A 27,243-nucleotide genomic window follows, 5' to 3' on the forward strand; every position below is an offset into this window, starting at 1 on the left:
AACGGGTCGACTGCTTCACAGCCTCGGTTCGGGACCCTTCATTAACGTTTCGCCAACGAGAGTGGTCCCTTTTTCAATTTATTTTGATCGAGTAGCGCAGTGGTTCTTAACCTTATTGGAGGTACTGAACCCTGCAAGCTTCAGCAGTGCATTCACCGAACCCTTCGTAATTGGAAAAATAAAATATGATTTCTTCAAAACATAGGTATATATTTTGTTAGTGCACAAAATGAACTATGCATCAGCTGCACACAAAATCACTGTGTTCAAAGAACAAAATCAACAAAACAAAATTTCACACAAAAACATAACTCAATTAATGTTTGCTGCAAATCAATGTGACGAAAAGAAGAAAAATTGTGCGTTGCGGCCCGACATTGCTAGTGTGAACCGGGCTATACTGTGTGTCTTGACCCCTGCCGAACCCTTGAGTGTGACTCACCGAACCCCTGGGGTTCGATCGAACCTAGGTTAAGAACCACTGGTGTAGCGGAATGTACGTGCACCGTTACCGTCATCTCCGTCTACCTTGTTGGGACTTTGAATTTGCGGTCGTAAACGCTCGCTCAACCACGTCTTGATTATTGTCAAATAAACGTGCGTTTAACAGCAAACTAGCTGTTTAAAAGTGGAACGTGTGGACTTTTGCGTGCAGTCTTAAAACTGGGTGGAAAATAATGATAATCTGATAGAAAACCTCTCCGATATCTTTATGGTCGAACACCCCAGACATCCGGTTTGGAGTTTCAGAATAAAAGCATAATCTCTACACGCCGACGCCACTCAACGATTAAATGTACAGAAAAAGAAACAAGCAATTTATTTGCGAAATGCAACTTGTTTTCCCCCAGGAGCAGCTCCAAATATGATCTTGCCATAATGTAAAAAGACAAAAAGTCACTCGTTGACATCATTAAAAACGGTCCATATCCAGTGCTGGTTTGGAAAGCTCATCTTCATGTGAATCAATGTTAAAGACTTCTATCCAAAAGAAGTCTGAAAGTACAGCCAGGCATTGACAAAAATTAGGAAAATAATGACCAAAAATACAGTGACATGTTGAATGTCTGAACTCATGACTGGACAACAAAAAGCTTGCTCACTTAAAGAAATTCCACATATTTTACATTGCCGATGATATCCTCAACCAGTCTTCTTCAGCTCCTTTGGGCTTTCAAGAGCAAACCATTTGCTCTAATTGGTGATCCTCTCAGCTGACTAGACCATTGGGCATGTGCAAGAGGAAAGAAACACACATAGACAGAGCGGATTACAACAATCTCACTGCTAAAGAGTCTCAGGAGGGTTAAGAGATTAGAAGACACACTACTTACACACACACACACACACACACACACACACACACACACACACACACACACACACACACACACACACACACACACACACACACACACACACACACACACACACACACTCGCCTACAAAGTCACATCTGCAAACACGTCTTTTTATTACAAGAGAATGTACAGCAATGCAACAACAATCTTTTGTTTCCAGAAAACAGGAAACTTAATGATAGTGCTAGAACAAAACAAAAAAAAGAGCTCTTTAGCAAACAATCACGAAAGTCTTTATGTCGTTATTACAAACTGTATGTGTGTGTGTGTGTGTGTGTGTGTGTGTGTGTTACAGGTAGGGCCCCCAGCCCAGATACATCTGACAAAGCAGTTTGTCGTCCGTGGCTTCCTGTATGAGGTAGTGGACGTGTCCTTCTATGGACAGAGGTAGACCCAGCACTTTGTTCCTGCTCTTTATTACTCCCTGCAGACGCTGGTTGATGTCGCACACGTGGGTTTTCGCCTGGAAGAGAAAGAACGGAGACATTCATAGGTTTGTTATTCAATATGCATGCGCGCTCCTCGAAAAGCAAAATCCATGTCCAAAACGCACACACCTTTTCATTAACTATCTCTCCCGTCTCGTTGGCCTGAGCTTTCGAAAGTCCTTTGGCTTGTTTGCTCCACTCCACCAGCGGGTCATGAAGGAAGGTCTTAAGTACACTTTAGAGGAAAAAATTTAAAACAAAAATATAAATTTGGATCTGCTCGGTAAACATATCTTTTAAAAACATTATTTCTGTCCTCCATTGAGACATGTTTTTAAGGTATATCTGATGATCACAAAGTATTTGTTTGTGTGCCTCATGAGCGGTTCCCTCTGGTCTCGCATTAGTCTCAGGGTGACCTCACAGGCCTGTCTGAAGAGGCCCTCGGTGCCCATGGGCCCCATGGCGTGGACCATGTTCTGGGTCAGCCGGAAGGGAACCACCTCGGGCACGTCAAACGTCTCCCCCTAGTGGAGCGGGAAAGAAGGGCAACAGAAAAAGGTTTAGTGAAAACAATATCTATGCATTTTAAATGATAATTTCAATTGACGGATTTATTAATCCGTCAATTAAAATCGATACATTTTTACGCAACTAATTAATTTATAATTTAAAAGAAAATTTTAGACAAAAACAAACCTTGTTGAAGAGGCAGTTGAAGTCCACGTGAACACACTCCCCAGTGAAAGAGTCAAAGAGGATGTTTTCTCCGTGCCGGTCTCCCAGACCCAGGATGTAGCCCACCATGGACATCACGGCGGTGGAGCGGCAGTACGCAGAGCGACTGCTGTACCTGTGAACATAGAGAATGAGAAAAATCTTATCCCTAAAATGTAACCCCCGTCCTTAAATTAATGAAGTTCAATTGAAAGGCCAGACTAAAACACAATAAATACTTAAAAATATACATAAATAAAGCTCAATTGAAGAGCCAGAGAAAAAAGGAAGGTCTTGAGATGCTTTTAAAAATACCAACATTCTCCGCTGCTAAGTTACTTTAAACCCAACTGGACTCTTTTAAAATTTAATACCATCCAAAAAAGATCTACATTTTAAAAGCCAGCTCCTTTCAGAGCTGATAACACACACAGACACACACAAAAATAGTCCTCGTAAAGTTGCAGGTCGGGTCGTACCATGACGTGGGATCGGGGAAGGTCCGGAGGAACCACTCGTGGAACACAGGAAGGTGCCGAACACAAAGCACCTCCTTGTGGATCCGTAGCTTCTCCTCAAAGGGGGCCGTCTTCGGGAGGATCAGCTTCCTGAGCTCTTTACCTGATAAGTAGATCCCTAGAACACATATACAAACGTGACCAAATTAAATGTTTTCACAACATTTATTATAAAGCCGTCAGTTTGATTATCTCTACTTTTTTAGGTTCTCAGTGGGCGTGTACCTCTCTCTTTATACAGCTTGGTGAGAATGTGTCGAAGTCCAGCGGTGTTGTTGACCCATTCGATGATGCCGCACTCCTCGTTGAGAGGAATCACAGCGTAGGTACGGATATGGAGCTCCCTGCGCCTCGACTCAGCATCTTTACGGAGGCACTAAACACAAACACAAGCTATAAATACTGCGGACTTTAGAGTGTGGTCACTCTTACATGCATGCAGTAAACTTAACACAGAGATACTGATTTATTAGGCACAATCTAACAGGATCCAAACCACATTTTATAATTTCATAATTTTAATTTCCTCCTCCTTCATTGTGAAGGAGGAAGTGCTGATTGAACTGAAAACCACAAATTAAAAACAAACAATATCATCACATCCTGAACTTCATTAACTGGAGAAGGACAATTCAGGAGATGACATTTTCTTTTATTAGTTGATCATAGAGACATACTAGGCATTTATTTGATGAACTTTTAAAAATAATTTTTAGTCACCGTTCAGACTGTTCTGAGTTATGGAATATGGCATTACAATGTACTGGACTGCATAATATTGGTAGGTGTTACTTCCAACTGGGGACAGATGACCACTACTTATCCATAATATCAATACAACTACAAATATTGTACAATATAATTAAAAATATCAGTTAGTAAACTAATATCACACAAACACCTTGTTTATGAGGCAGTTGAACTCCATGAGTCGGCAGTCCTTCCTCAGGTCATCCTTAGGTTTACACATCATGGTGTAGCTCCGCCCATCTGAACCCTTCAGACTTATCTTCTTAGGCTTCTGTAAGGAGGCCAAAATCTCCACCTAAACACACACACACACACACACACACACACACACACACACACACAATCGACAGTTCAAGATGATTTCTGTGATCATAAAATCTGAATTTTTCCGATAATGCTGCTTTATGACTCTTTGCCCAAAAATTATCTTTGTAACCGCCATCAGGCACCTTAATACTAAAACATTTATGCCAACAATCAACATTCTCTTTCCCCTTTTTTACTGACATTGTCTTCAAAGCTATCCAGGTAAGCCCAGTGTCCGGGGAAGGCGTCGTGCTGTGTGTTTGCCCCGCCAGTAGAGGGCAGCGTGGGGATGAGGACCGACTGCAGCGGGATCAGGATCTGGCTGAAGGTCGGCTCCTCCACCAGACGCTTCAGCTGCTTGAAGTGAACGCTCATGCTGAGGGTGGTGCTGTTACCGTCCACCTGGAAGAAACATCCACATAAATATGTATTCATTGCTTCTTTTACATGGTTTCTTTTTCACGTGTTCCTCTTTTACTGGCACCCTTGTTCCTGAAGGGATCAATAAATGTTTATTTGATCTAATCTAATCTTATCAACCAATAAAATGTGTTGGGAGTATTTTATAGCGTATGAACAACTGTATTTTTATGCTGTGGCTCCACATTCCATTGAAAATCATTATGAAACAATGCATTTATCAAATTAATCGTACTTTACAGGCCATGCAATACAGAAAACCATGGGGGTATATATGATGAAATTAAGATACATAATAATTACACATTTGTCATTTTGAGGTTAAAAAGAAAAATCATTTTAAGATTAAGACTTGACAAACTATAGTTTACATAACTTTCATAAGGAGTTTGGAAGAGAACCTTCTATTTTATATAGTGTGTGTGCGTGCGTACCGGCTTGTTGCAGAGCTCCAGCAGCTTGTCAGTCAACCTGTTTGCATCTCCAATGAACTTCTCCAGAGACTGTTTGAGACTAATTGCCTTCTTAAGGATCTGATTACAGCGGTTCATGCGCATCGGGTAGGAAGACTGAAAATTAAAAAAACATAAATAAAAAGACACAGTCAGGAGTGAATGTGAGGAAATCGTTTTTTAGATAAGCAATTAGTAGATTTGTGAGTTAATTCAGGTATTAAAACATCTGGTCAATCAATCACACAATAAGGGATTTGTAATGATTGCAAAAGAAACTGATCTGATAAATTATATATTTTTTTACAATTATAATCCTAAAATTGTTATGAATTAATTATTATAATTCATAATAATAATTAATATATACATATTGTATATATAAATAATAATAATAATACAAAAAAAAAAAAAAATATATATATAAATAAAAAGCACAAAAGTCAGAGTTCACACATTGTGCCACACACACACAACTATCCAGTGTTTAATCAAGTTCCTGATTGTTATCAAGGACATACACACACACCTTGGAGACAGCAGCCATCAGCCACATAGCCTGTTGGGGGTACGCCAGGAAGACTTTGGCCACGATGGTCATGAGGACGGTGAAGACCTCGTCGCTGGAGTGGCACACCCTGGAGATGAGCTGGGAGAAGGCGGTCAGGAACTGGTACGGCGCCAAGTTGGCACAGTGCTCGCTCACCACCGCATTGATCTTCCCCAGCTCCTGTCGCATCTGTCTGTCTGCTCGCCCCGCTGTTTCGGAGGGATGCGTGGAGAGTGTAGAACACTAACGTTATAAATAGTAACACCATCACTAACGTCGGGTATATTTCACCCGGTATAATGTACCTGATAAAAAATACTTCTCATCAAAATATATTAAAATACAACAAAACAAGGCAAATTTAAGTACTCTTCTTTTATTTTACCCGATAAAACTTCTCATAAAATAAAACAGGTATAATGGGGAGACCCTAAAAAAAGGCTCAAAATCTGATGAAAAATTAGGGAATCATCCATAAAACATGATTACAAATATAAATAATGGAGCTATGATATATATATATGTATCCCAAATCTATTTCTCCTCCAAGACCATCACCTCAGTCACCCACTCCACTCTCACCTCCTGTCTCACTGATATAAAATCCTGGATGCAGCAGAATTTTCTTAAACTCAACTGCAATAAATCTGAAATGCTCATCATCGGCCCTAACTTCCTCACCCGCTCAGCCAAGACCCTCTCTCTGAACATCGTCACCCCCTCCACCTAGATCCACAACCTCGGCATCATTCTCGACCCCACTCTCTCTTTCCTACCCCACGCCAACCACATCACCAAAACTGCCTTCTTTCACCTCAGGAACATTGCCCGCCTCCGGCCCTCTTTGTCCTCTGCCACCACCGAAATTCTCATCCATGCACTCATAACATCTAGACTTGATTATTGAAACAGTATCCTCAGAACTCTGCCGCTCGACTGCTCACCTCCACCTGCCACTATGACCACATCACCCCGGTTACTCCACTGGCTCCCGGTCAAATACAGGATTGACTTTAAAATGTTACTCACCACTTACAAAGCCCTAAACAACCTGGCACCTCCCTACCTTTAAGACCTCCTCCCCCTTCACGCCCCAACCCGTTGCCTCAGGTCCACCGATACGAACACTCTGAAGACCATCAAGACCAATCGTCGGACCTGGGGTGACAGGGCCTTCTGCTGCTGCACCCCCCGCTGGAACGCCCTCCCCATCCACATCCGTCAGGCTCCCACCCTATCGTCATTTAAGCAAGCCCTCAAAACACACCTCTTCGCCTTCACCTGCTAACCCCTGCTCCCTACCCTCCACTACAGGACTAATTCAGTTGCAGCTTCTCCAGTTTTCTTTTTTTTTTTATTGTTGGTTTTGTTTGCTCCATTGTCTTTCTATATTTTTGTTTTGTTTTTGTTCTGTTTGTCTCTGTCAAGCGTCTTTAAGCATTTGAAAAGAGCTATAAAAATTAAAAGTATTATTATTATTATTATTATGAACTTGTTCTTTGGTCCACCCGTTCCTGGGACATGCAAGTCTTGTTATGTGAAGGAAAAGTCTCCCTGCAATGGTAAAAACCCATCCGCCATTTTTTCTAACGGCAGGTGAAAATCACCCGAACGCGTGCCTGTTGAAAAAACAGGATTTGGAGCAGAGAGACACACCCACTGTCAGTGAGCAACATGAAGCTACACAAGGACCCACACAACTCAGACAAAAGCAACCCAATGAAAATAACGTAACCACAATCGCTCTGGTGAAAATCACCCAACGTTAGTGTTCTAGGGTTAAATGTGTTTTTTTTTTAAACGCTTACACCCACCTTTCTCACACTCACACACTTTGGCTCCAAAGTCCAGCCAGAGAGACAACATGCGAGGCATGGCCTGGTAGATGTACTGGTTTCCAAACTGCAAGGCTCTGGCAGGGAGACAAACCAAAATAAAACGCACGATAAAAGAAACTAATGGGTCTATGTGGTGGAGTAAAGACACTTTGATCACAGAGTGGAGGGACGTGTATCAGCAGTAGGAAACGGCAACTTACTTTCCAAAATATGTGACGATGTATCGGATGAGGTTCCCTTGTTTCTCCAGCTTGTTGTCAGTCACCATTGGCATCACTTTGTCGTAATACTTGGCGAGGTAGAAGTTTCCATCCTCCCACTCAGGCAGAAGGTTGGTCACATCCTGAGAAACGCAGCAAAACCCATTTTAAAGCAGGGCTGCAACCAACATTTTTGTGATAAATTTGCTTATTTTATTATTTAATCAATTAATTGGTTGGTTGGTCTAAAAAATAATAATAATAAAGTTGTGAAAAAGGCTGTCACGATTTTGTAAAGATACCTGAGAAAATCCTGTTTACTATCACACAAGACACAGAAAAGCAACAACTTCTTGCAATGTAATAGCTGGAAGACGATATGTTTGTGCGTACTATTTGCATTATTGCCTTTGCACTGTCCAAAAATGTGTCAAATGCATCTTGAAACTTGTACAAATTATGTCCCATTTGTAAATGCGTTGAATGTGCAAACTATTCAACTGTGTTGAATCAAAGCCTTTGACTTTATTCTCCAGGTATCACGGCCGTTACCTTGTATGCCTTCATGATGGCGTTGGACTCAAAGTTGGCCGTCTCCTCCATGAAGCGGCCCACCAGCAGCATGGCTCTGCTTTTGGTCTGGAGGCTGCGAGGGTCCGTCAGGGGCTGATCCTCTGGGAAACACTGGGCCACGCCCTTCTGCAGGACGATCAGGGCCTCGTGCACGTCGCCCTGCCGACACGGCGAGACTCAATTGGTGTTCTTTTGTGTGTGTGTGTGTGTGTGTGTGTGTGTGTACATTGTGTATAAAAAAGTGAATTGTGAATGGGGAAGTACATTATGCTAGAAGCTGGTTAATGATTCATGAGTTTTAGTTGTAAACAGGGTAAGCTTTACACAGGAAATACTGATTGTGTATTTTAGACAAAGAGATGCAAAACTGTGTTAAAGGGGTGGGTAATACCTTGGACCAAAGCCACTTGGCCTTCTCGGTGACCAGCTCGGCCAGGTGAGTGTTCTCTGCGTTCAGGAGCGCATTAAAGGCTGTCTGGTGGTGTCCAGCCTTCCTGGCAACGCGGGCACTTTGCAGCCAGCACTCCCCGACCAGCTCGTTGCTCACTGGCCTGCAGAGAGAACACAATGTGCTCATACGTTTTTCAGGTTAAATAACAAATAACTACGAAATAAATCATTTGAAGCTGCACTGATGACACAAATGCTTCTACGTCCTTACTGCGGTTCCAGGCTGAGCAGGGCACGGCGGAGAGCCAGGACCGGCTCCTTGGCCCTAAAGGAATTCTGGGTCATCTCCAGCCGATCCGACCAATGAGGCGGCAGATGACTGAGGCCGGGGGCAGAGCATTCCCTCTGGTTCTGCAGGTCAGTAAAACTGTGCTCCAACTCGCTGAGCATGTGGAGCCTAACCAGACACACACACATAGTTTTGGGATTCACAAGTTATTGATACTAAAATAATAATTACATGCAAAACGTAGCTGATTCCAAGAATACATTGACACACCTTACAATGTACTCGTATCCTCTCTGGTAGGTGCCGCACTCGTAACTGGCTGCAGACAGAGGGACGACCTGTTCCTTCCTCACCAACTTCAGCTTCTCGTAGAAAGTCTCGGCATCCTGCTTCTTCGCTGACAGCAGTAACTGGCCGAGCCGCACACCCCAGGTATTGGACTGGCGGTCTGGAGACACAATGGTCGTGCAAAACTTAGTCATTTAGCCTTTTATGTTTAACTGGATATATCACTGTAGTTCATTATGTTGCCGCTTTTAATGGATTTACTAACCTGAACTCAAATAATCTTCCAGCAGGTCCCATTTCCCGAGCTTCCAGGCCGCCTCCACTCTGTAGGTGTTCAGCTCCGACTTCCACTGGTGCCTTAATATGTGCATACATGGCAATATTCAGTGGAGTTAAATACAGTTAAAGTGGATTTAACTTGAATTAAAAAGAAACATCAGTGAGTATACGATGAGCTATTATGTACAATGTGTGTGTGTGTGTGAGTGTGTGTGTGTGTGTGTGTGTGTGTGTGTGTGTGTGTGTGTCTGTCTCACTTGCTGGCCAGGACTCCATTGACCTGAGTGATGACTGTGGACAGCTGTCCCAGGCCGAGCATAGAGGTCATCACCCCGTGGTAGTGACCGATCTACACACAGAGGAAACGATGATGAAATACTAATAGAAGCAATAATATAGATAGTGGTCACTTCTATCTTTGCAGTATTTTCTTTCTTTATATTTATATATATATATATATATATATATATATATATATATATATGATCAACTAATTTGAGTTCAAAGTGCCAACATATATATACAGTATAGATCATTTGCTGGTTATAATATAAACTGTTTGCATACTGCAGCTTTACATTCTACAATATACACACGCATCACAAGATATTTTAATGGTCTGTCGTTACACCCCAAAAAATAAGAAGGAAAGGCAGAAATAGCAAGTAGCAAGGCAATTAAACATGGTACTGTGTGTGTGTGTGTGTGTGTGTGTGTGTGTGTGTGTGTGTGTGTGTGTGTGTGTGTGTGTGTGTGTGTGTGTGTGTGTGTGTGCGTGTGTGTGTGTGTGTGTGTGTACCTGGTCCGACTCCAGCTGTATGGCCCGGTCGTAGCAGGCGGTTGCGTCTCGGAGCAGGCCGATGCTCTCGTGCTCCAGAATCTGTTCACGGAGCGACGGCTCCTCCCTCCTCAGGGCGTTGACCCCCCTCACACCATCGGGCTCGTGCATGGCGGCGTACAGAGTCTGCAACAGCCAGACATATGTGTGTTATATATATATATATATATATGTAAAAACTAATTTCCCCGTGGCGAGGAATAAAGTATCTATCTATCTATCTATCTATCTATCTATCTATCTATCTATCAGCAAACAGTCCCTTGCCAAAAATGTAAAAAGCACAGGAAATGAGCAATGCACTTTAACGAAGAAATGCATTTGACTGACCTGCAGGAAGGTTAGATGGTCCTGGATGTCCTCTTTGCTTTCTAAGATGTACGCTTCAAAGTGCATCAGGGCGCGCGTGTATGCTTTGGATCGCAGAGACGCCTTGGCCAGGACGTCCTGAGGGATGTCCTTGAGGAAGGCCACCACACGCTGGTATTCCCCCCTCTCTGCAATAAAAAAAATGATTTAGCTTCGTAATTCAAGAGTGATTAAATCATGCAGGGCAGTGATTGACAAGGATGCACGCAACTACATTCAGTTCATCGAAACTGAGGAGTAAATATTTCTGAACTAATCATTAACTACCTTTTCCTGTAAAAAAATATGAAAACCTAGACACCAGAGATTTCGTGCATTGAACAAAATGAGCAAATTTGTGTATTTATCAAATGACGATAATATCTGGGCCCTATTCTTCGTACCTGGTTTACTCAGCTAGCCGGATAATTTTCTGGATAAGATGACGTAGGTCAGGCTTTTCGGTTCTTCGAAGCAAGTTTAGAAAATTCATCATAACAACACATCGAAATCCCTTAGCCTGCTCCAGAGCAGGTTTAGTGAAATTCCCTGAATAAGTTGACCACATTGATGAAGGAGCGATATTAGTTATATAGGGAGAGAGTTCTTCCAGATCTCAAAGATCCATTCTCACATCATGATGACTTCCTGTACGAGTGCTATCGATTCTGCCGGAACGTACATTAAACACCACAGGCGCACCAGAACATCACCTGTGGATCACATACTGCATGCAGACTGGATCACAGTGTCTCACAGACTAGATCACAGCCTTGAGCTTTTTTGCGACTGGTAGATGTTTGTACAGTGTCTGCGATGTGGAGAATATCGGGAAAGCCGTTGCATGGCGTGTTGTTCGTAACGTTTATTTAGCGCTTAAGAAACTTATGGATGTGTTAAAAGCACTCATAATTATATGACGGTGTTATTAGTACACCATACATATCTTTATTGTAGAAAATGATTAAGGTACTGATCCGCCCAAACACAGATTCAAACTACTAGTTATATGGTAATCTACACATACATGTATATACACATATATGATACATACGCGCATACATATATCCTCATAAGTATATATTAATTCATATACTACTGCCAGCAGGCATATTTACATAAATATAATCTGATTGATTTGGGTGATGAGGCAAATTAGCCGATATATTTTCCCAACACTTTAACTTGATATTTCGCGATGCTTATGTGACTCTAGCCCGACCAGCGGAGGCGGCGTTATGCTGCGTTCACAACAGGAAGTGTTGAGAATATTCGCTACGCTTTGGATGTGAACGCAGCATTAGACTTGTGATCATCTCCTGCTCCTCCACGGAGAGAAAAGACGCTCTTTCCCTGATCTTATTTGCCATTGTAGCGTTTGAAGATCATCAAATCTGTGTTTGACTCCTCCCTCTTCTGAAGAGGAGCGTGCACACGCATTTATCCAGATGACTGACGTCTGGTTCGAATTAACGAGACCGTTTGAGGGCGGGTCAAGCTTTGAAGAACCGGGAAAGCCTGATGTCAATCATCTCGCTAATTTAAGATGGATAATAGGACGTTTGATCGACTTTGTTGAACCAGGTACGAAGAATACCCCCAGGTGACACCTTACCAGATATTGTGTATCTATCAGACTACGGTAACTTGGGATAATGGATTTCAGATTCCTGATCAGAACACGTTTTATGATTGCTTTAAAAATTGTAAATCTATGAGTCGTTAACATACATTTGTAACATTCTTCTCAGCGACCAGTCCCATGCCAAAAATGCAAAAAGCAGAGGAAATAGATACCATAATCTGATATTAACATTTAAATATTCATGCCTTAGTTTTATTTTATTTTTTTGCCCAGTGGAAAATCTTTCAAAGGGAATTCCTCTTATCTTGGCGTTTGAGGTGATATTGGGCCACTGAAAATAAAAATAAATGTTTAATTTTTTCTTTAACTAAAATGTGCATCACATCCTGTCACGTCGCTGTCAAGCAGCTTCCCCTGCAGGTGCTACTCGATTCACAGAGCTCCGCCCTCGCTAAACTATCAACAGAGAAAGGTAGTTTAATTCTGCATGGACGTACTAATTAGCTTTCACTGCCAACGATGCTGCTGACCTGTATGCTTGATATGTGGCGAGGAGTTAGCGAACAACAAAACATTTAATGTTGAAAGACTCTTCCAGAACAAGCACACAGCATCTGATGAACAGTATCAAGCTGCAGAAGAGCGATTTATCAACTGCTGCAGCAAACTGAGCAAAGTAATATACTTTCAGGAAGTGGATCAAGTCTCCAAACTCCACTCCTGCTGCTGGTTCGGCGTCAGCTCATGAGACAGTGAGGCGTCCGCTCGTAAAAACGGATCCGTCCTCCTCCGTTTGCGGTGCTCTAAAAGTCCGTAGTGTGGAGGCTCAGTGTAAACGTAGCAAAATATATGCGTTTTAAAATGTAAACCTCACGTGAAGATGACAGGTATCAAACCTGCTACCTTGTGGCTACAGGATGAACACTCTACCACATGAGCCACATATATAAATAGGACTCAAGGTCTGCTTAGTTGTGCTTTTAATGGACCGTAATTAGCCAACACATGACTATTTTTTTTTTTTTCTTCATAAGAGTTTGATAGTTATAAACAGGTAAAATAGCAATACAATGTCAACAATTGTCTTTACTCTTGTTCTATAATTTCATAAATACAACAAACTATAGTTTTTTGTACATATAATATAACTATATATACACAACTTCATAAGCTTTTGATATCAAATAGCTTTTGCGGCTCCAGAAAAAAGGGCAAAATGGCTCTTTGGATAGAAAAGTTTGCTGACCCCTGCCTTAGTTTAAGGCACTGATTTACATTTTCGAAAAACAAACCTGCAAACAAAAGGCGTCAATAACTTGAAAGTTATTTTACTGTAACTGCTGTGTTTCAACACTGCGGATGGAAACCTAGACACCAGAGATTTCGTGCATTGGGTGTCACTCACCGTTATGTTTGGGTTTGGAGTACAGGATGTGGCGGCTGCACTGTGTGAGGTGAGACAACATGCTGAACACGGTCTGAGTGCTGAGCTGTGATAGGCTGGAGGCCGTCCCCTGGCCGGGCCCCCCGCCCCGTCCATCCTCTGCCGTCAGCACGGCCAGCATCTCCTCCGTTACCTTGAAGGAGGCGTGGTATTAATGCCAAAACAAAACAACCCCCTCCCGCCAAAAAAGAACCTGGATCGACAACTCGCGTTAAGAAGCACAGTCCTCACCCCCTGTTGCTCTGCAGGTGTGCAGCCAAGCAGCATGTAGAGCAGAATGTGAGGCAGCAGGTAGATCGTGACCTTGTAGTCGTGTTTGATGATGAAACTGCAGCAGGTGAACACTCTGCTGGCCAGCTCATGTCTCACCTAAAACATAAAAAATGTATATATAAATATACAAATGTTATTAGATCTTCAGAAAGACAGAATCAGTCCTCTAAAATGTGTGCGCGTCTGACAGATTAGAAGAGAGGGATACATGATCAAGTAGAAGTGTATCTGTTTGGCTCTGCAGAAATGAAAAATAAAGCAGTTGACCTTGCTGATGAGGTACCCGGCCCAGGTGGCCGACCAATCAGAGAACTTGCTGCCTCTCTTGCTTAAGTACACTGGCTTCTTCAGTTTGGACCAGTTCACCTCCTTTTGACTGCTCTTATACCTGAAGATAGAGAGGGAGGAGAGCTAGTGTCAGAACGTGGACAAAGAATAAATAACTTCCACGTCAGGGATTTGATATCCGAGTAGATATCTGTGTATGTGCTGCAAGCCTTTGTGTGCATACACTTGAATGATACCTGCTGTTGAGGTGTGGTTCCAGTATTTCTTGAATCTGCTCCGGGAATCTCCTCCACAGTCGGCGCCCCGGTGAGTCGCTTCGCCCCTCGCGACACTCAAAGATGGACAGCAGCTCCTACACCGACACAAACACATATCACAGACAAAGACAAAGACATCGGCATCTCTTCATCCGTTCAACTTTGTACAGTGTCGAGTGCAAGCCTTTGAGATTTTCCGGGACGATTTATTATTATCCGTGCGGACAGAAAAGCACACGCGCACATTAAAGTGCAGAGTGAGTTTTGCACAAGTGTGAGTACCTGAATTGCGTAGGCAGACGAGTCCTGTGCTCTCACATCATCGGCGTAAGCCAGAAAAGTTCTGGTCAGTTCGGTCAGCAGGTCGTAGGCGAAGTTGGGATCATCGACTCCACTCTGTTCACAGAAGAATATAAACTTTTACTTCAGTATGCTGGAAATATATTGCCTTAGTTACAAGCAAGGCACCGTAGATATTGATGTCATACTTTCACAGCTTTGGGTTCGTTCTTGCTTACCACGAAGGTGTTGCGGTCGCCGTGGGTTTGAGTGTGTGACAGATCCAGACGTCCGGGATCCACGGCCCCCATCTCTCCCAGACACTCCCCACAGAGGAGCCGGGCCTCTGGGGACGAGTCCTGGCAGCCCTTCAGCAGCACCGACACCAGGCTGGAGATGACGGGCTCCACCGCTTCACTCGCACAGACCTGCCGCAGCAGCCACTCCTGCAGTCCACAACATAAAAGACATATTTATGGTACGCTACGGGAAGTTATGGTACGTTTCAGACATGTCGGTGAACTGCAGCGCCGAAAGGCACTTGACAACTAACCAGTAACTCAGTAATAGAATCGTAGAAAAGAATATTATAACCTTATAAAAGAAAAAACTTGGACTCTGGTCCTTTCAGAGGTGGTCGTCTAGCGACCCGCGTGTGCGTCCGGGTACCTGCTTGCTGTGCATCATGTCCCGGAGGCTGGTCAGTGCGTGAATCCTGACGTCGACGTTTTCATGCTGCACGGCCCTCATGGAGAGCTGCAGTGCGGCGGCCAGGTCGCTGCTGCTGGCTGTCAGCTGGATGAAATCAGACAGAGCGGACCACAGTTGAAAGGATATTCTTATGTTTAGCCACGGATATCAATCAATAATCCTCGTGGCCATCTGCATTCACTTCATCATCATCCTCCTCTTGTCCATACTGACCTTCTTGTAGTTCTGCAGCACAGTGTGAATGTCTTTCAGCTCACGGTGGTCTGGTAGAAAGTAAATTTCATGGAGGTAGTCGTTGACCTCTTCCCTGCCGGGAAAATTGACTGAATTAGATCACCAAGTCTGGAATTAAGTAATAATTTCTTCATTAACATTTTTGGGCATTTATTTGACAGCTAGTGCAACCCCACCCAAGCACTATTTCGGAGTTTGTAAAATGTTGTTTTATTGTTTTATACTTACAACTAACGAGAAATAAATCCCTTGAAAATAGGAAATAAAAGTAATTAACCTTGCATCTGACAAAAAAAAAGACCAAAAAGAAGTAAATAAGTAAACATTTAAAATTAAATTTAAATTCAGCAAAACAACCATGCATCACGTCAACATAGTCAGTCGATCGCGTCAACCATAAACGCGACCCAACGGAGAGATATAAAAAAATAATATTATTATTGTATCATTGATTTTATATTATATATATATATATATATATATATATATAAACTCTATTTAAAATGTTGTTTTAACTTGAAAATGTATATATTTTAATTAAAGCAGGAAAGAGATGACATTTTGTCAGTTTTTCCGCTTCATTTGTTTTAGATGTGTAGCTTTTCTTGTAAAACGTGTTCATGTGTGTGTGTGTTACCTGTTGTCCAGGATCAGGAAGCGGATGATGGCAGCGGTTTCTTTGGGCAGCAGTGGGATCAGGGGCAGGAGTGCAACAATCACATGACTCAGCAGAGGGCCCAGGTGTGCCGGCTCCACGCTCCTCACGAAGCACTCCCACGTCCTGTCCACGCAGGAGGAGGAAATTAACGCACAGAATCAGGAGCAACGTTTGTGGCAATAATGAGTCGACAAAGAGCGCTGAATTGTTTAACGTTATGCAATCAAACTGTTAGAAATGTCCCTTTTTTTTGTCAGTGGTTCCACTACCTTCTCTTGTGCCTTAACTGTGGGTGTTGGGCAAGGAAACTGAATAACAGAAGCAAAAAACTACAGATATGCATTTTCCTTGGGAATTTTGAGTTTGTGTACTGCAGTGGTGTGGCCGTCAGGGCCTGCTAAAACCTTCACTGCTGGCCTAAACAGAATCACAAAGTTTAGATATTTTATAATTTCATTGTTTTTCACAAATACACTACTATTTTTCCCTTTCATCTTATTTTCTCATTGCACAGCTCCTGTCTTTCTCTGTTGCTCTGCCTTCAGCCAGCAGCACTACTTTCACTGCAGCAGTTTTTCATCCAATCGGATTTTTTTTCTCCGGTGTCTCTATCTCAGCAAAGCCGTTTAAGCAGGTTTTTGCAGATTAAAGTACACAGGGAGTAGACGTCGTGGTTGATTGTCATGGACTTCAACAAATCAGATCTTTAGTTTGACGTAGGGTGTATTATTTGAGCGCTGGTGGTTGAAGTGACTTTGTGGGTCGGTCCACGCGCCCCGTGTGACCTCTCCCCGAGCCCAGAATTGCGCTCCGTAAACGCACATTGCTCAACGGGAGTGTCGGCTGAGCTCCGCGGGTCGGTTGGCGGGTTGGCTCCCACGCCCCGTGTGACCTCCCTCCATGCTCGTGGTGGTGCCGTGTGGCGGAGTGAGTGTCTGCTGTGTCCACACATGGTGGTCTGTATGAACGCGCCGCGTATTGAGTGCGTCAGTAACTCCCGGGACACTTCACCCCCCCCCGCCACGATGTGGACTATACGGCACTGAAGGCCTAGGTCGAAAACGCATGGCCCGCCACTGGTGTACTGACTGGCAGCAGAGCAGAGGGAAGTCGTCTCTGTATCGGAGACCCGTGCGGAGTGTCGTCATCATCTTCACCCTGACGGAGCTGATGTGTTTGGATCCCATCAGTCGCATTAGAGCCATCACGCTCGTCAATGCCTACACAAAAAAACACAATGCGAGCTGAGCAGAATCACAGGGGACAAACAACAGCATCTACCAAATCAGATCGAATATTGACTTCAGCTGTAGCTCTGTGGACTCTCTTCCTGAAACAATACATTCATAAATATAAAATTAGTTGTCGGGCGAGGACCACGCACCAACTTCTTGCGGTCCTTCTCTCCTGCACTGGAGCTGAGCAGCTGCATGTTGAAGAAGGCAAGAATTCCCAGCAGCTTCGGCTGCAGGTAGTCCGCCTGTCACACAATGACCGAAGAAAGACAAGTGAGGAAAAATATTCAGGTGATTATTTATAACAAATTCTCATAATAATCATTTGATATATGTACTTTTTTTTATGTCATAAAATAATCTTTATTAGTCCCGCAGTGGGGAAATCGTGTGTGTGAAGTGTCACGTGCACGAAAGTTGTTTACCAGAGTCCGAAAAAGATGCTTAGTGTGTTTGATATGAAGTATAATAAATGTACTGTAGTTCGTCTCAAAAGCCATTGGAACTGAGTAACACTGTCACACCAGTAATTAATTAGCATGTCTATGACTATCTATTTAGTAAAAAGTCCAAGATAAAGCTGTAATAACACGTCAAACTGAGACACTAACCATGCACTCTGGGGCGGTGATGTCTCGGGGACCCTGGTACGGGTCATCATTGGAGGCAAAGGAAGCCAAGATAGCCAGACCATTAAATACCTACACGGAAATGTAAAAACACATGTGTAAACAATAGTTTTAAACTATGGATGTGAATCCATTACTGACTATCTGCTGAAAAAGCCTTGTGTGCATGTGTGTGTGCACACAAGGCATGCTTGTGTGTGTGTGTGTGTGTGTGTGTGTGTGTGTGTGTGTGTGTGTGTGTGTGTGTGTGTGTGTGGACCTGCTGGTAGTGCTCTCCCAGGCGCAGCAGCAGCTCGTTGTGAAGACCCTGGAAGTCTTGCCTGAGCAGAGAGCCCAGCTCAATCTCTGTCTCACTCTGAGAGAATATCAGGAAAACAAATAGTCAGTCTGGTAATCTAGTTGTTTACAATAGAAAACAACCATTGATGAATTTAGCCACCGAAAACAATCAATATCAATTCAAATGTAAGCTTTATTAAAAATAATTTTAGCGATTTACTTGGCCGTCAGATAGCCCTTTATGACGAGGAACTGAAGCCACAAAAAAAAAAGTCCCTTTAATATGAATTGCTGCCAAAGGTAACTTCTGTCCCAGTGGGTGGACCCTAGTGCTTTGAATCCTACATTTACATTAACATGGGTGTCAGGTTTCATCATTAAAGGTCACCGCCTTTTTTAATTATTCATTTATTATATTTACAATGCCAATGACAGCTAAATTCATGACTAACCACTACAACAACGAGATGGCCACAATGCAAGACTAATTGCTCTGTTGCCTTTACTGTAGCTTGCAGTAAGGTAGGACAACATTTGTAATACCTGCAGGTAGTGGAAAGCCCTCTCCAGCTCTTCTTTAGTGCAGGAACAGACCAGATGGCTGAAGATGTACTTGAAATTGTTGATCAGGATCTCTCTCCTGTTTGCCTTCAGCTCATTGGCCAGGGTACGGATGAGGGCGGAGCCAGTCGAGCTCGCTTTGGCTGCCAGGTAGGGCAGGAGCACCTGTAGTGTCCTCTGTTTAACATTAGGCATAAGATATATGCTCAGAAACACACATGTACATACACTATACAGTACTGTACTACACAATACAGTCTCAATGTACGATCACAACACACTGTATAAACTGTTGACTTTTGCATCTATGACATACAGTGAGGAAGCGGTGGAGGTCCGGGAAATCAAAAGCGTGTGCGATCTGAGCCAGGATGTCCAGAGCGAGCTCTCTCTGATTGGCCGATTCGCTGCCCTGGTCGGGTGTGCTTCGCAAGGCCGACGCATGGCGAGAATGCAGCGACTCCACCAGGAACTAAAACACACAAAAAGAAGAAGAAAGAACTAATTAAAGCCGGCACGTCCTTCCGTCTTTTAAATGCTGCACACAGATTAAATTCTTTTGACGTAAAAAAGAATTTCTCTCAATGCAGTTCAGCTCGACAATCAGGAAGGAAATGTACTTCTCAAATAATCCTCCATCTACAGATGCACACAGTCGTTTGGAAACCTTGTTACGCAACAACGATCATCATCATACTAATTAAACATTAACATTAAATCGAAAGCCCTGCTGCACATTTTTAAACAAAATGATTATAGTATTGTTTATATATCGCATTATTATTATTCATAGAATTATGCACTGAGAATGTATAGATTTCTCCATCGCAGATTTATGAGAGCAGCGTTCAAAGTTTTTTTTACCTGGCAAATCGGGTTCTTGTACTGACTGAAGAGGGTCTGGAGCTTGAGACCTTTGGCGGCGGCCAGGGCTCTGATCTGAGCGTACGCGGCGACGGACACTGGGGACGACTTGGACAGCAGACAGTGGAGCAGCCGCAGCAGAGAGAACGACACCAAACTTCCCTGAGACGCTCTGAAGAACAGGAGAGGACACAGGTGAGCAACTTTAACCCAAACTAATGTTTTATATATATATATATATATATATATATATTTTTTTTTTTTTTATTATAATATTTGATCTATATTTAATATTATATATATATGTATATATATATATATTGTTATGAATGTAGGGGAAAAAAAAAAATCACTGAAAGCTGTTCCCCTCCCTGCCTGAGGGGGGAGCTGTGATATGTTTGGCCGTGCTTTGTTCCTGCAGGTGATTGGACGGTGGTATATAAGGGGGAACCTCGGGAGGCCGTCTCTCTCCAGCTTCCAACCGAACCATGTTGCACAAGAGGGATCCTTGGGGTAGTGGGGTTAGGAACAGTGTCGGTAGGGGTGAGAAGCTCTTTTTGTTTAGCCGTGTTTTCTCCTGTTTTCTGGTAGGGAGATAGGTAAGACACCTGTATTTTCTTTTGTTCCTTTTGTGGTAGGGAAGTTAGATTACGTGCACAGATTGTTTTGTTTGTTATTTTGGGCCAGGCTCACCCTGAAGAATTTATGACACCTGGTGGAAAATAAAAGCATCATTGAACTACTCCTCTGCAGCATTGGTCCTAATTTGGGAGGTGGGGAGACCCGTCCGTATGTTGCGCTCAGGCTCCCCTAGGCCGGGCGTAACAATATAAAATGAGACACATTTTATATTTTAAAAGCTTTCTTTCTATATAAATAAATATTTTTTTTTATTTATATTTGATATACATTTATGTAATTTGTAATAAGTAAAAGACATGTAAGACATGTTAAAAGCAGACTGTAAATCAATACAAACAATGAAAAATGTACTGTACAATAGCAACGAGACAGTAAACATGCTGCAGAAGAAATAAACACATACTTAAAGATGAGAAACCGTACCTGCCAATCTCTCCGGTGGTGAGAATCAGAGTGTTGCGAAGGTCGTCGTCTCTGTTGAGTTTAGCGATGTTGAACGCCTCTTTAAGACGAGTGACCAGGAGCTGAGGCAGCGAGAAGAAACACACACGTCATCAACTTCACCATCGAGTTCAGAAATGAAAAAGCAAGTATTTACACAAATCATAATCCCCAAAAAGGTCGGTTCTAAACTGTATGTGGCAAGAAAAAATATTTACTTTTTCACTTAGCTACGGGAATCATGATTTTAAGGTAGAATATTAAACATTAATATATCATATATTAATCTGTAATATATCAAATTAACTCAATATTTTATGCTCTTTTGTCTTGCAAAAATGCATTCATAATGAAAATGATTCTGAAAATCATGGGTGTATTTTTATGTTTCGACATTTTAGTCTTTCCACTGGAGTCGCTCACCTCACTCAGAGAGCCCTGCTCAGCGTTTCTGGAGGTCTCTGTTAGCAGGAAGCGCACTGATTGGCTGAAGCATGTTCTGACCGCCGGATCAGAGTCCTCCATTAGACCAATGAGAGCACAAAGGACTGCCTGAGAGTCGCTGTCTCCACCGAGCAGGTTAACATGCTGGCAGAGGTGAGGCAGAGCTTCTAGAAAAGCTAAGAAAGGGAAATAAACAAGTAAACAAACTGGATGAGATAATACTGCATTTGAAAACAATCCTACGGCAGATCACATCAATGTATTGTATATATAATTAATGTAGAATCTTTTAGGCTTTCTGTATGTTTTAAAAGCTTATTATTAAAGTATCAATACCTTGTTTAACACTACTTGGAGCTTGCTGTTTGAGCAGCGGCAGGAAGGGTCTGACAAAAGTCGACCTGAGGGATGGACAAGTATTCCCAGAATGCTCTGCTGCAAGGCCGAGTCGGTAGCAGAGGATCTCAGGAATGCGAGTGGACTCTGTGCGGGTGTCCCTGAGCTGGGAGAGCTCTGATTGGATACAGCTCAGCTGACCGATTATCCTGGCGAGCTCCTTCTTCACCTGCTCCGAGCTGTCCTCCATCCTGGGACTGCAAATGGTCCCCAAAAAATATTTTCAACACTTAAAATAAGCTCAAAATCACTAAAGAATGACACTCAAGCAAGTTGCAAGGCTCATATTTATGTGATTGTGTGCATAGAATATATCCGTGCGTACAGCAGAGTAGTGCTGATGAGGTTTTGGTGTGAGTTTCCGAGGTGGTGAAGAAGAAGAGGGAAGGCCTTGACTGCCGCCGCTCTTACCACCTCGTCGGGACTCAGCAGCGTCTTGGAAAACACGCACAGCCGCCACGTCTCACACACACCGCGGCGCAGAAGGGCCAGCAGGGACACACAGTCTGCCTGGATCTCAAAGGCTGAAAAAGACACATCAAGTTTGAGATCACTCGGGGGGTGGTGGTGGAATGGTCACGATGGAAACGGCCCGGTAAAATCATTTTAAATTATTCGTGAAATAGTTTTACAAATATTTTGCTCCTGACTTCAGATGCAGCGACAGGTGAATAGTGACTTTTGTGTGAGTTGTGAGGCAGAATAAACACTCACAGTAACAGAAGCTGAGTCTATTAGCCAAGACAGGCATCCAGGAGGGGAACCCTGAACTCTTGTAGGCCGAGAGGGACTTGTTCTCACACACCCAGGGAAGAGACAGCAGAGCACATACTCGCCGCTGAAACCCGTCCTCGCCGTTGCTGTTCACTACACATACACACATACAAACACAGAGATGAAAACAGATGGCGATCAATGAACTGTACGTGTTGATTTCTGCCATATAGCTTTTCCTTTTTACATTCATTGGTGGAAAATAATGACAAAAAATAACTGACAATATACTTTAGAGGTGTAAAAACTAGATAAATAACACAGCAAAGAAATAAAAAGCATAGGAACAGGATGTACTTTTGTGTGTGTGTGTGTATATGTGTGTGTGTGTGTGTGTGTGTGTGTGTGTGTGTCCTTACTTGTCAGGTAGAGGATAGAGTCCAGGACCCTTAAAGTAGTCCGGACTGCAGACTGAAAGTAGCTTTGGTTTAAGTCGGGTAGAGGACCTCCGTCTAACACCGTCTGACAGCTCTGCAGTGCCCGGCCCAGAGTCTCAGCGGGCACCCAGAGAAGAGGAGAAGGACTGTCGACGCCGAAGGCCGAGGAACAAAGAGGGATACAATAAGCAGAAGACAGTGGAAGAAGAAATGTCACAAAACTGCAGCATAACGTATTCTTATAGTTATATATTTAGACAAAACAAACCTAAGAAACACTGGACAGTTAGTATTTAAGTAATACAGTAGGAGAGCGAGAGTTGTGAACCTCTGTGCACTACCTGTTTGGAGAGGAGCATAGGGCCACCAGGTGGAGGATAAGGGCCACACCCTCCAGAGCAGTCTGTTTGGTTTTGGGGCCATCAGAGTTCAAAAAGGTCAGCAGCTCCTCCAGACGAGTGTTTACCACGGCCCAGACCTCGCTGCCAACGCGCATGTCCACCTCGCTGAAGACACAGATACACATCATTTACATTTAAAGTCTCTACTGTCACGATCAAAGAAATGTCTGGAATTTAAATTAAATGAAAGAAAAAAACAAGAGATAACAGTTACAGTAGAGTGATTTTCAACAGAATAATTGTACATATACTTACTACATAGACAGCTGTGAATGTTTATGAAACTTACGCTACTGATGTTTTTGTTGTTTTGCTGACTGACTTGGTGGCAGATTTGCAGGGTTTCTTGGCGGCAGTCTCTCCATCTCCTGACTTCTGCATCACTGTTGCAGCCTCAGCCTTCAGCGCGGCTTGGAGAAACCCCTTCGCACACTGTGAAACACAAGCAGCAAAGATATGTAAGGAGAGCGAGAGAGAAAAGATGTGACAGATTATAACAGCAAGAGAGACAGATTTTTTTTAAAGAAGATGATGAATAGAATCTCACTTCAGCCTGAGCTTCCGTTCCAACGGTGCGCGTCAGCGTCCTGCAGACCTCTGTGACTCGCTGCCGTCTTAACAATGCAGCGCTTTCATAAACTACGGCAACAGACAGCAAGAAGCTGAATAGCAAGCAGAGGGATTCGGTGACCTCTGATCCCAATTTGACGTCGGAGCCTCCGAGAACACAAACGCACTCGAACATCTGCGAGAGATAGATGGGCTCAAAGTGTGAGTGGTAGACGCCAGATGACTGAAACACACAGTGAGTCAAGTGCAGCAGCTCTCCTTCATACGGTTGATTCTCATCTAGGTTGGCGTTTGTTGTGTTAGCGTAGGCATGCGTTTCCAACAGCTGCAGGTAGGCTGTGAAGAACTCGTGTCCCTGCACTTCGGGAAACCCTCCCAGCTCCACCAGGCGACTCAGCATCACCATGGAGCTCTTCCTCAAACGGCCGTTACCGTTGGCCAGGAAGGAGCAGGCCGTCTCCCAGGCCACGCCCACATCGCGGCGGGAGACGACCCCCCGCAGCGCGTCCGTCACAACACCGATCGCCACGGCGCTCAGCGACTCCAGGGCGGCCGGGCAGGAGAGGACTAGAGGAGAGGGGGTGAGGTACGAGGAGGCGCAACCGGGGGAGATGCCGAAGCGCTCGAGAATTACGGGCCATCGGCTCGGCTTGTGAGTGTCCAAAGTGTGTCCGCTTCCCGCCAGTGTGGAAATATGAGTGTGCAGGACGTCGCTGAGGTCCTGGGCCAAAAGAATGAGCTCCTGAGTGAGGCGGCTGAAGATGAACGGCGCCCTGGCTCTCAGAGTGTGAAGTAGAGAGCACAGCACAGCGGAGACCCGCTGGTGGATGACGTCACAGTCTGGAGCTGCTGCCACACGGAGCAAACGAACAGCCACCCACTTACTGAAGTCTGAATCGAGGGAGGAATGAGGAGACGTCAGAGGTGAAAAGAAAAGCACAACATAATAATACAGATAACGACTGAACGTTTTGGGGTATGTAATGCAGCTGTTTGAAGAGCATCTTGTACCAGTGCAGCTCTGTGTGGTGTCCGGGTACTGTGCCGGCTGGCAGGCAGGGTTGGCGAACATCAGAGACGAGGATTTGATTATATGCTGCACAAAGTCCAGCAGCATCACACAGGCCGGCTCTGAACTGGACTTCTTATTCAGACCGAGAGCAACTGGAGGAACACATATTTGATTAAGCAACTGGTTCACAACCTGGGGATCAAGCACCTCCCCTGATTGGTTACAAGATCAATCTAAAACGTCACAGTACGATGAAAGGGTTAGAAGAGCCTGAAGCACATATTTATGCTACATAATATTACCTTTTATTGTATTTTTGTGTGAAATGCTGCATAGTTTTAACCTTCAGGGCTAAACTAATAATCAAGCCAGATTCACCTTAATTGGACTGCACAAAGTCAGTGACAACCTGCAGCAAGAGGTCTGAAATGGACATTGCTTCACATGCCAAAAAGGTTGTAAACCATGAACAACATTAACTGCATAGAGCTTCTGTCAGGTCGTTCAATAAAAACACATAATGTGCAAGTGTGGATTTTCAAAACTCACATAACTTGATTTTAAAAACTCGTCAAGTAGTTTGGGGGACCTAAAACTGATGTGCAAAGTGGCCAGATAGCTGTTGGTACAACCCCAAACTTGGCAAGAATAATAGAAGGAGTCCAAATATTACATTTTTTTTCATCTATCATTGGCAAATATGGAGCTTCTGGGAGAGCACAGGCCAAAAACAACAACAACAACAACAACAACAAACAGCCCTAGTTTATCAGGATTATGATACAAAACAGCTATTATGACAAAAAAAAGACCACCAGGTAAATAAATGTAACAGCATAGATACTACTGTTATTACATTTCATACAACTGAGCTATAAACGAATTTTGACAGAAACGCCCTGACATAAATATAGTCAGGACTAAACTAATAGTAGAAGTAGTACAATACAATACAAATACTTGATGTGCATCAGAAACAAAGTGTATAGCAAAATTGTGGCAAGAGGAAAATGACATTAAAAAAACACATTAGGGCTACAGTAGGCTAACCTTAAATATATAAAAGATAAGAGATCAAGCAAGATTTAAATACAAAATACATAACCATCGCCCAGTTTCCACCTAAATCTGACCACTACCGCTCTCATAGCTCTAACACTACGTGCAGGGCACTGCCAGGTGTTTCTGTTATTGTGTCCACCTCCTGCACGCGCTCCTCCACTCACCTGCGTCCACATCCGTCAGAATCCGGTCGATGAACTGACACAGGATCTGTCGAGGCTTCTGCACCGCCTGGTCGTACACAGCCGCGCCGGCGCTGCAGACACCGAGGGCGACATTACAGGCAGACATTACACAGTGAAGGTTGTCATTAACTTTAAGTTAAGTGGCCGGTATTTAAATAGAGGACTCGGTTAGCGACACGCCATTAATAGCGTAGCCTAGCCAACTTTAGCCGGTTACTCACCTCGCCAGCTCCTGGAGAGCCGGGATCATGGCAGACATCTCCAGTCCCTCCATGTTTACGGTCTCTCGGCGTGTCGCTGCTTCAACAAACGGCTTCTTCAAAATATGATAATAATGCTCTGAGGTAACGTACTTTTAAAACTATCACGCTTTCTGGCGGGTCATGTCCCGACCATCCTGTCAAGAGTTTCGAAAACTTCCGCTCCAAAATGACGTTTTTGTTTTGGTACGGCGGCCATCGAGGGTCAACACGCCTACGTTTAAACTCGAAATGCAAACTGCTCCCCCTGGCGAAGTCATTTGTATTAATACTGACCTAAAACAGTAAATAAAGTACTGTAATTGCTTTATATATACATAGCAGTGGCGGACCGTCAGGGCCTGCTAAGCCTTCTCTGCTGGCCTAAACAGAATCACAAAGTTTAAATTTTATTTTTTTATATATATTTTTATTTTATTTTATAATTAAAAGTTATAGCTATTTTATAATATAATTGTTTTTCACAAATACACTACATGTATTATAATTATTATTTATGTGTAAAGTATCTGTATATAAAGTATACTTTACACACACACATATATATGTATATATATATATATATATATATATATATATATATATATATTTGTATAAAGTATCTGTATATCTGTATCTTTATATAAAGTAATTAGTAATTTCAGTACTTATTTACTGTTTTAGGTCATATATATTATATTATATTACATATAAAGTAAATACAGTATATACTATATATTATTTATATATATATATATATATATATATATATATATATATATATATATATATATATATATATATACACTGAGGTGGAAGACATACAGACAATTTACTTCGAGAAAAGTACAATTTAAA

At 43.0% G+C, this 27,243-nt stretch overlaps 1 protein-coding gene across 1 annotated transcript; it reads right to left on the reverse strand.

The window, feature by feature from the left end:
• Nucleotides 1-1,597: 1,597 nt before the first annotated feature.
• On the reverse strand, nt 1,598-26,420 carry atr (ATR checkpoint kinase; the record flags this gene model as incomplete). The annotated part of the gene is made up of 48 exons (XM_079218849.1): nt 1,598-1,824; nt 1,919-2,024; nt 2,165-2,316; nt 2,489-2,642; nt 2,986-3,142; nt 3,250-3,400; nt 3,926-4,069; nt 4,282-4,482; nt 4,935-5,069; nt 5,482-5,711; nt 7,317-7,414; nt 7,541-7,683; nt 8,093-8,272; nt 8,505-8,664; nt 8,775-8,960; nt 9,063-9,240; nt 9,346-9,437; nt 9,617-9,708; nt 10,159-10,323; nt 10,528-10,694; nt 13,536-13,707; nt 13,806-13,943; nt 14,115-14,235; nt 14,372-14,487; nt 14,675-14,788; nt 14,911-15,117; nt 15,341-15,466; nt 15,596-15,689; nt 16,254-16,397; nt 17,364-17,494; nt 17,659-17,754; nt 18,121-18,210; nt 18,398-18,493; nt 18,961-19,155; nt 19,295-19,450; nt 19,843-20,014; nt 20,908-21,008; nt 21,349-21,545; nt 21,706-21,962; nt 22,091-22,289; nt 22,480-22,632; nt 22,899-23,062; nt 23,258-23,422; nt 23,607-23,749; nt 23,865-24,778; nt 24,899-25,051; nt 26,126-26,217; nt 26,368-26,420. 48 exons carry the CDS (start codon nt 26,418-26,420, stop codon nt 1,651-1,653), a joined length of 7,824 nt encoding a protein of 2,607 aa, XP_079074975.1. The 3' UTR covers nt 1,598-1,650.
• Nucleotides 26,421-27,243: the final 823 nt, after the last annotated feature.

The sequence above is a fragment of the Taurulus bubalis genome, assembly GCF_910589615.1.
Source record: "Taurulus bubalis genome assembly, chromosome: 1".
NCBI classification, from domain to species: Eukaryota; Metazoa; Chordata; class Actinopteri; order Perciformes; family Cottidae; genus Taurulus; species Taurulus bubalis.